The sequence below is a fragment of the Myotis davidii genome, unplaced genomic scaffold (assembly GCF_000327345.1).
Source record: "Myotis davidii unplaced genomic scaffold, ASM32734v1 scaffold123, whole genome shotgun sequence".
Lineage (NCBI taxonomy): Eukaryota > Metazoa > Chordata > Mammalia > Chiroptera > Vespertilionidae > Myotis > Myotis davidii.
In genome coordinates, this window is record NW_006295391.1 from 1,164,306 (window position 1) to 1,174,917 (window position 10,612).

At 35.2% G+C, this 10,612-nt stretch overlaps 1 protein-coding gene across 1 annotated transcript in view; it reads right to left on the reverse strand.

Annotated features, from left to right (window-relative positions):
* Positions 1 to 1,902: 1,902 nt before the first annotated feature.
* The window catches only part of NDUFB5 (NADH:ubiquinone oxidoreductase subunit B5), a 14,903-nt gene continuing 6,193 nt past the window's right edge, over positions 1,903 to 10,612 (reverse strand). Inside the window, exons 2-6 of the mRNA XM_006770020.2 lie at positions 9,986 to 10,074; positions 8,751 to 8,817; positions 7,466 to 7,527; positions 6,154 to 6,260; positions 1,903 to 2,135 (exon numbers count right to left, since the gene is read on the reverse strand). Coding sequence (XP_006770083.1) covers positions 2,015 to 2,135; positions 6,154 to 6,260; positions 7,466 to 7,527; positions 8,751 to 8,817; positions 9,986 to 10,074 — 446 coding nt within the window. The 3' untranslated portion in view covers positions 1,903 to 2,014. The remainder of the gene's footprint in view (positions 2,136 to 6,153; positions 6,261 to 7,465; positions 7,528 to 8,750; positions 8,818 to 9,985; positions 10,075 to 10,612) is intronic.

Below are 10,612 nucleotides of genomic sequence, written 5' to 3' on the forward strand. Positions count from 1 at the left end.
ATAATTTCTGATTTAATATCTATCATCTGTGTTAAAAACTTTTTAAAAAAAATATATTTTATTGATTTTTTATAGAGAGGAAGGGAGAGAGATAGAGAGTTAGAAACATCAATGAGAGAGAAACATCGATCAGCTGCCTCCTGCACATCTCCCACTAGGGATGTGCCCGCAACCAAGGTACATGCCCTTGACCGGAATCGAACCTGGGACTTTCAGTCCGCAGGCCGACGCTCTATCCACGGAGCCAAACCGGTTTCGGCTAAAAACTCTTTAGAGGGAACATGTCTACTGTGATGACCACTTTATTCCCAGTATGTATCATAGTGAACGATATACAACAAGCTTAAACAGGAAAAAAAGTCTGCATAAAAATCAGTAGTTTATATATGTATTTTAATGTTTCCTTCCAAGAAACACAAATTGAAAAAAAGGAATCCTCCATTTTATATGCATGGTGTTACAAAAAAAAAAAAAATGTATACACACTTTAACAGCTGATTGCTCAATTTTGAAAATGAAATGTATTTTAATAAACATTGCCTTTATAATTACTCAAAGTGTGTGTATACATTTTAGGGGAACACCCTATATATGATCCCAGCTGTTAAAAAAAAAAAAAAAAGACTGAAGGAAATTTTTCAAATGTCTTTATGGGTGGTGGGATTGTCAGTATTTATTGTTTTCCTGTATCTACAGTAGTAGAAAGGGGAATATGAGTAAAATCTAATGCCTAAAATCAACCTGTAAAGTCTACAAGGAGTGAACATAAACATACAGATGTTTATAATTACCACTTACAAGATTATCTGCTTTCATTCTCTTTACCCCTCCTCTACAAAATTGAAAGGTTTGTGCAAGCAGGGGCTTAGGGACAGCATGCCCTTCTCCCAAATCCTTTAGCAGAATTATGAAGTGGTAATTATATCCCACAGGGAATCTCAGAACCAAATCCGGAGGGAACTGGCACAGGCAGCCCTCTCCTGGGGAAATAAGAAAACGCAAACACCTCAAAGGCTCTTGGTGAACTGTAAAGGGCACTTAGGACCGTTAGGGCTAGAGAGCTCTCAAAAGGTATTCACTGAAAAAATGAATTTTTAAAGCTAAAAGGTCATTTTGAAAGTTGAAAGTGTGAATGTTTATTTTGGTAAATCTTGAGTACCTGTTTAAAATCTCTGAGCCTCAATTTTTCATCTGTAACGCACAGAAATGTCACATAAAGTCATTTTGAAAACAATGTCAAAATATGCAGCAGACAGTAAATGCTTAATAAGTGACAGCCATATTTTAGCTTTTACTCACCTTTTGGAATAAGTTCTCCAGTGTTTGCAAAGAAGGACTCTAAAGAATCATAGAAATTACAGCTAAGAAAAACCTGTGTGTGTGTGAGTGTGTGTGTGTGTGTATTTAAAAAGCATGGTAGATGGCTAAAAACCATGAAAACAAACTTTGAGATTTGTTCACTGAAAATGTTTATTAAGGTGCTAACGTTTTATCTAATTGGCTCAGTATTTGTATAATTTAAAACTCTGAGTTGCCCCTGAATAATCCAGATGTCTACAATATAGACATAAACTACCATGCTTCCCAATACTTAACATACTCAGATTTCTCTCACTTCCATTTATCAGACAAGTAAAACATTAACCTTTCAAAGTTACACTTTTAAAAGAGTTCACAAATTCCTATCTAAGTTTTAAAAAATTGTTTAAAACTTCTGAACAGAGGAAGTTGAAACTCCCAAGTCGACAGCCTTAATCTGCCAACCCAAATGTATCCACATAACCAAATAATCACAATGAACACTTTAAATATCTTACAATTTTTGTCAATTATGCCCCATAAAGCTGAAAACAATTAAAATCACACATGGAAAAAGCCTTAGTCTGAACCAACACTGAGAAGTAAAGCAATGGAAGAGGGTTTTTTATTCATCACTCTGAGAAAAAGCATGAAATATATTTATTACTTAAGTTTTCCATAAAGAGAATGTACTTGTATTTAGAGATATAAAAAATTAGGCGTCGGGATGTGTTTTGGGAGAATGATCAATAAGCCCCTTATCAATTGTTGGTTCCTGAAACCAGGGACCATCACCTCTCGCACGCATTAATCTTCGTACTTCCATCTCCTTTAACCTGTAACAAATGAAATAGCAATATTGTGATTCTAACATTTCCAAATACAAATTTAATGAATAGATAGAAAACAACCACTAGAGAGCTTTTTGCTGTATGTAAGTATAATGTCCCTCTACAAATCCATGTGTATGCATAAAAATAATATATACCTATAAGCAAAATTTAGGACTTAATTTTTGACTTATATTATGTTGTTTATATAACACATATTGTTCTTAATCCCCAAAACATTACTTGAATTGGTAATCAGTTCTCTCTTCTGTCCCTGCTTTGTCTGGAAGAGCGCCTTCACTTGAATAGTGGTAATGCATTTCCTGTCTTTAATGCCTACGTCTAAGGCCATATGCTGTGCCAAGTGCTAGGAATTAAAACATGAAGATGCCTTCTCGGAGGGGCTTACATCCCCTAGTTTATACTGGCTGTCCATTACCATTAGGACAAAAAACCCCTTGAGAGCAAGAATGGTATCTTATTCAACAGCATCACACCAAGTCTGGTCAACATCAGACAATTGGTATTTGTAAAGAAAACAAGAAAGAAAAACCAGGATTAAGAAAAACATCCTCCAACTTAAGACCTACTTACTTGTCCTCATCCTTTTTCACAACTGAATAATCTCTATTCTATAAAGATACTTTCCTCTCTTACAGCCGAGCCTTTGTACAAACTACCATATATTCCTAAACAGTCCCTCTCCATCAAAGCTTTTACTTACAATTTATAGACTACATATCAACTTTTTCATATGACTATAATTTTATCACATTTAAATAATTCATTTTATTAACCTTAACCAGCTCACTAACCCTAGGAGCATATTTATCTCTTATTTAAGATTAAATATCATCCTTTTCCTTTTCTACTCTTTAGAATATAATTATCCAAAACCCAAGTAATTAAAATATTCACAAATAGAAGACTGGTTAAATAAGTTATGGTTAGCCCATAGAATGGACTATTCTGTACCTGAGGAAATTCTATCTATAGTAACACAGAAGATGATAGATATACCATTAGGTTAAAAAAGCAAGGTAAAAAAGCAAGGTAAAAAATCAGTGTGAAGCATCTTCCCATTTCATTAAAAAAAGAAAGTAATCATTTGTGACTATGTATATATGTACACATGCACAAGGTTTTAAAAATCTGGAGGAGCCTGGCCGGTGTGGTTCAGTGGTTGGAGCGTTGGCCCACACACCAAAGGGTCTTGAGTTCAATTCCCAGTCCTGGTCAGGGTGTGTGTGGGAGGCAACCTATAGATGTGTCTCTCTCAGATCAATATTTTTCTCTCTCTCTCTCTCTCTCCTCTGCCACTCTCTCCCCTCTTTTCCACTCTCACTCTCTCTGAAAAGCAATGGAATAAATATCCTTGGGTGAGGATTAACAACAATAATCTGGAGGCCAAAGATAACAGTTAACTCTGGGGGAGTCAATCAAGGGATAGTTCCTTTCTGTTTTATATCTTTCTTAATGCTTCCATTTTTCAAATACCTAAACATATACTTTATAACAACTGTAGGTACTCCTGATTGCACACTGGCATCTTTCCTTTGGGGGTAGAAGTCAGGGTTATGGTTTTGGTTTTGGTTTTTTGTTTTCAAATATGTTAGGATCTCTACATTTCTAACAAATTCTGGGATCTGGTCTTTTAATTGGAACTTACAGGTATATGTCTGAAGTATAAAAAAGTCCAGTGTTACTAAGTATGAGCCATACTGTTTTTCCATGCTCTTAAATACTTAATGACAGCTGTATTTGGTGACTATATATTAGTATATGTAATTACATATTTAGAAAATAAGCCAATCATATGTTCTTTTAAATATTATTCAATATCAGCAGGTTTTATAAAACTACAAAGTTTAAATCAGAATGAACAGAAAGCAGATCAAGGTAGTATGTGGCCAAGAACAGGGGAGGAGGACTGACTGGAAGAGACAGGAAAGAAGCTCACGAGGTCAGCAAAGCGACCTTGACAGTGTGGTTACATCAACTATATACTTTTGTCAAAAGCCCACTGACTGTGAGGCTGAAACAGACCCTGTGAGGTGGGGACGGCCCCTGTGAGGCTGAGATGGCCCCTATGAGACTTAGACGGCCCCTGGGAAGCTGAGAAAAATACCACATGAACTCACTCATTTATGGTAATAAGAAACATTATAGACTGATGAACAAAAATGGATACAGAGGCAGAGCAGCATTGAGCAGACTGTCAAATTACAGTGGGAACCCTGGGGAGGGTTGGGGGGAGTAGGAGATCAACCGAAGGACTTGTATGCATGCATATAAGAATAACCAATGGACACAAGACACTGGGGGGTGGGGGAGGCCGGGAGAATGTCAAGGGGGAGAAAAAAGGAGACATGTGTAATACTCTTTGTAATACTTTAAGAAATAAAAAGAAGAAGAAAAAAAAAGCCCACTGAGCTTAATGTGCACATTTGACTGTATGTAAATCTCACTCCAACCCCCAAAATAAATCTCAGATAGGATCAAATTTAAAAGCAGCAGAAGGAAACTGAATGACCATTTAAAAAAATAACTTTGGATTTATATATTTACTTATTTAGTTACTATCAGAGGCCTGTGCATAACACAAAATCCCAGAATCTATAAAAAAGACTGACAAATAAGTAAATAAATAAAAAATAATTAAAGCAATGTTACAATGCAGTTCAAAACATATTAGCTACTACTAATTTTTATCTGAAACATAAAAACACTTCTACATTGCAAAGCATTCTACACTGTCAAAAGACAAATGACAAACCAGGAAAACATATGTGTAAGAAAAACAGAAGTTAATTTAACTAATGTATAGATGAGTAGAAAAATGGGCAATTTATAGAAAATGAAATGTAAACAACCAACAGATATATGAAAAAATACTCAACCTTACAAAAATACAAAATGGAAATAATGAGATAACACTTTTCAATTATCTCATCAAGCAAAAATGTTTAGGTTTGATAAATTCCATTGCTAGGAAAGGTATGAAGAAACAGAAATTATCACATACTGGTGACTGAAAAGACAACTGGCACAACTTTTTTGAAGGGTTTAGCAATACACATTTAAAATTTAAAACATGTAAAATTTGGCTTATCAATACCATTGCTAGAAATGTATATTCCAGATATACTGAATAAATATGCAAAAATGTATGTAAGAGCCGAAACCGGTTTGGCTCAGTGGACAGAGCGTCGGCCAGCGGACTGAAAGGTCCCAGGTTCGATTCCAGTCAAGGGCATGTACCTGGGTTGTGGGCACATCCCCAGTGGGAGATGTGCAGGAGGCAGCTGATCGATGTTTCTCTCCCATCGATGTTTCTAACTCTCTATCTCTCTCTCCCTTCCACTCTCTAAAAAATCAATAAAATATATTTAAAAAAAAATGTATGTAAGAAATATTCACAGCACTTTGCAGAATATTAAAAAAAACCCTGGAAAGAACCTAAGTACTGACAATAGGTTGACTGGATAAAAAAAATTAAGGCACATCCATCTAGCAAAATATATGATGCATCCATGAAAAAGAATGAGGCATATACTATCAGAAAAGATCACCAAGATATCTTTAAGTGAAACGAAGACAGGTGAAGAACCATGTTTATAAGAAGATTCCATTGTGTTAATATGTTTTCAAATGATAGATAAAATATATTTTTAATGCATAAAATCTTTTGGGGGGAAAACATATATTGGAAATCATTAAGTAGTGGTCACCTCTAAGGATAGACTGGGTGCAGGAGGAAAAAAAATTGGGGGAGGGGAAGTGGGAGGAGAGGACTGCCTTGCTCTTAGGAGAATAGAATATTTTAAAAAGAACTTTTTTAAATCTGGCAGATATTATCTCCTAATTGTTTGTCTCCAGCTCATAGTGTCCACTCTGAACAGGCTAACTCTCACCCATCTTCATTCTTTTACATAGAGCAGCCTATAGCATTGAAATAGTTTATTAATTTTTTTCTTATGATTTGACCATACTAAAGGATTTCCTTCCCACCCCCACTTTTTACCGTAATTCAGCCTTTTCAGCTTCAATCTGAAGGATAGCCATTGTTCGTTCATAATTCTTTTCAGGACTATCATAGAAAGTTCGGGCAATCCATCTTGATATAGGATGCTACGAGAGAAAATTTGTGTAAAATTAGTTTCTGAATAATATTTTGCTTTTCCAGCTTACTATTCTGTAAAATGACAATCTCAGATAACCAGTAACACTCACCATGTGCCAACTATTTTATCCATTAGCTGCATACTTCCCCTCACCCATTTTATGGAAAACAAACTGCACAAAGTTATACAGTTACTAAACAGCAGCAAAGTAACTGTCTGACTCCAAAAACCTGTGCTGAGTATCTAAAGTGGCAGATTTAGGAGCTAAATCCAAGGTTTGGTGATCCAAAAAAATGGAGCTCTTTCTATCAGTTAGGAAAGATAAACTAATTGTATGGCTTATATTAAGATTTAATAATGAAGTACTTCTTCCCTAAAATATAATTCACTCAGATAATAAAACATGAAAGGATATACTCTAATAAGGCCACTCACTACAACACTTGTAAAGACAAGTAAGAATCTATCTTGGATTTTAGTAGCAGTGACAGTGTGGTAAAATGACTAAGTGCAGGCTCTGGAGTCAAGACTACCTTGGTTATCTCTTGTACAGGTCACTTAATCTCTTTTAAGCCTTAAGTTTCCTCATCTCTAAAGTGGGAATACAGTACCTTTGAAATGGAGTGAGATATTTGCAAAACACCAGTGCCTGCTACACAGTAGGTGCTCAATAAATGACAGCTAACACTAATATTTATAAAATCTTTCCTAGAGTATTGAACTTGGGATAAATTGTGACTATTAATCTGCTTGTTCAAGAACACACCGTAGTCATCCTTTAAAAAACCATAAAACTTGCTCTAGTTAGTTTTGTGCAATCGTTAGAGTGTTGGTCCTCGGACTGAAGGATCTTGGGTTCGATTCCGGTCAAGGGCAAGTACCTTGGTTGCAGGTTCAATCCCCGACTCCATGTCAGGATGCATGAGGGAGGTAACCAATCGATGTCTCTCTCTCACATTGATGTTTCTCTCTCTCTCCTCCCTTGAGTGAGGATTACTGAAATGAATAAATAACCATAAAACTTAAAAATAATACAAGGAAGAAAATAACCAAAAGAAGCTCCTTGTAAAAAGTGAGCAGAAAATGTACTCATCTACTTGATATAAAAAAAGAATATAAAACCCTATCTTAATTGCTGAATTAAGACATAAACCAGTGCACTGATAAGACAGCTAACAGAAGGTAACTTGCAGTGATTTACAGTGTACTAACCTTGTAATATTCCCAGTGTTCTGGGATATAGCCTTCTGGAATTTCTGCTAACTCAGCTTCACCTAATAAGAGAAAATAGTGATGTTCAACTTCAGATCAGGAGTGTATAACATTAAGTCTGCACTATGTAAGTAAGAAACCAACCTCTTGTGGTTTTAAAGTGACCTTTTATTTGTATCAATTAAGATACCTAATATTTTAAATTCACTTCAATATGGTTGAAAATCCATTCATTAGATATGAGATGTCTTCTATATGTAAGACATTGTCTGCAGGATTATATGAGAATTTTGCATTTTGTGTTTATACAGTATACCAAGATATAATAAAAGACATACTATTCCTTCTGGCTTTCCCAATACCAACTAAACAAAATATTCTAGGATTCAAGATATTAGAAGTACTTTGAGCAAAATTTCCTATAAAAATCTAATATTTACTGTCATTCACAATTCCATTCTTCTGTAGATTGGCCCGGTACACAGGATTCATGCACTGGTAGGGGGGTGTGGCCTGTGGGGATCGGCCACTGTGGGAGCACTGCTCATCCTGGTCAGCCGAGCGGGGGCATACTAACCACCAAGGAGCAGCTCCTGAGTTGAGCATCTGCCCCCTGGTGGTCAATGCACATCATAGTGATTGGTCGACCAGTTGTTCCGCCGTTTGCTCACTGGGCTTTTAATATATAGGATGTGCTCTAAGATGGATAAAAACACTCTACCATTCCTCAGCCTCTTTTCCATTTTAGTATCTCTTTCTATTTTCCTTATTCTGTCTTATCAAAGCTGGGTTTGGAAAAAGAGGAGGAAGACAAGGCTTTATGAAGCCTTTTATGTGGCCCCTACAGAACTGATGAGCTAAAGCTTTAGGAAGTAAACAAAGATGTTTAAAAAAAATCATTATATTCTGGCCAAAACCGGTTTAGCTCGGTGGATAGAGCATCAGCCTGCGGACTGAAGGGTCCCAGGTTCAATTCCGGTCAAGGGCATGTACCTTGGTTGCAGGCACATTGCCAGTAGGGGGCGTGCAGGAGGCAGCTGGTTGATGTTTCTCTCTCATCGATGTTTCTAACTCTCTATCCCTCTCCCTTCCTCTCTGTAAAAAATCAATAAAAATATATTTTAAAAAAATCATTATATTCTATTACGGATTAAGATTTAATTGTTTTAAAATAAATTATGTTTATTTTATTATTCAAGGAGCTTTTCCTTATCCATTTCTTTTTTTCTTTAACGTACATAGGTTTTTTTAAAATTTATCGATTTGTTCAGAGGGAGGGACTTACCAATGAATACATTCACCAGAGTTATGCCAATTACTACTGGAATCCCAGTCAAACAAATGTAGAATTTCTGTCAAGATTAATAAAAACAAATTTTCAATAACCATTTCCTAACTCTCTTTCCCACCCTTAAGTTGTCCTTATTACATGATTTCCTTATATTACTTATAAAATAAACTTGCCAAATTGGAGATGCAGTATCAAATGATTTATTTCTGTGATTTTCTTTTGCTCTAGTTTTTAGATGCCTAAATTTAACACCAAAAATGAAAGAAAGAAGGGATTAATTGTACAAGTATTATATAATATATATTTGAGTGATTTTTCATTTTTTGATTAAAACAATGTAATGAAATTAGGAGTTTTTGTATTAAGAAGAAAAATACATATAGAATTGTACACCTGAACCAATTTATTAACCAATGTCACCCCAATCAACTCAATAAAAAAGAAAAGTGTAAAAACATCAGGTTGATTTCAGCCACTGTATAAAATCTGAGTTGGCCACGACAAGAACAGTGGGAGCTCAACCAAGGGGTTGGAGAGGGCACTGAGCACAGTGACAGAGCTAGAGAAGGTCTAGGGGGCAGCCCATGCTTTACGAACAATGACAAAGAGCCCAGACAGTCTTCCATCTTCTACAGCCTACTTTCCATTACAGAACCCTGCACTAATAACGTACAATCAGTACCCTGCTGTACTCTCTGAATCAATGCTCCTAAGCAATATAGAAATAAAATCATCTCTCATAATAATGGAGGGCCTTATTTGAATACTTCAATTAGTTCTTCTATGAAAATGAAAGAAAGAAGGGATTAATTGTACAAGTATTATATAATATATATTTGAGTGATTTTTCATTTTTTGATTAAAATTGATTAAAATATTTAAAGAATATTTTAATAATATAAATAATTATCCCCAAATAAATCTGTTTTCAAAATTCTTTAATTTACTAATATAGATTTTTATTTTTTGTCAGGGAACACAGATTTCAAAACCCCATAAGCCTAAGAAAGGAATAGCTCAATTTTTAACCTCCAATAAGCATAAATCCTTTTTTTGAAGGAAAAATGGTTACTAAAAAAGAAATTTAGTAATAAATACAACCTTACTACCCATTTCCATATCTTTTGAGAAAAGACATATGAATTTACAAAATGAAAGATGTTTTCTAAATAGGCCAAAATGGTCTTCCTATTTATATGAAAATAGTTCAACAAAAATTTTTAACTCACCAGTAAATTCAAAAAACGCTTGTCATAGAATCCAGAAGGTTTGATAACAAACAGTCTTTTCCCATGGTCTCCACTGTGTCTCACAGGAGCTAGAAATATTAAATTAGCCTGTTTTATACAAGTTTCATATCGGTATACTGTTATTTTCTGAGATAAAGTCAGATTATAAGAAAATATATGTGCATACATTTTTAATTACCGTATTTGCCGGCATATAAGACGACTGGGCGTATAAGACGACCCCCTAACATTTCCACTCAAAATACAGAGTTTGTTATATACTCGCCGTATAAGACTACCCCCTCTTCCGCACACCTTCCACACACCAAATAAAAGGTAAAACAATATCAGATTTGATTTTAACATTTTAATTTATATTCAAATGCTTATGACATGCAGGAAAACTGTCACAAGGCTGTATGTAATCAAACATATACATAAAACAGTGCAAGTTTATTACCGGTAAACATACCGGTAATTCACTAAAGAAAACACACTCTATAGACTGGTACCGTAGATGCTTCTCAGGAACACAGGCAAGCAGCCCACAACCTAGAGGGACTGTCAATGATAGAAGTAAGATAACAAATAGAGGTAGAGAGCAAGTGCCGGGCAAGTCCCTAGCAA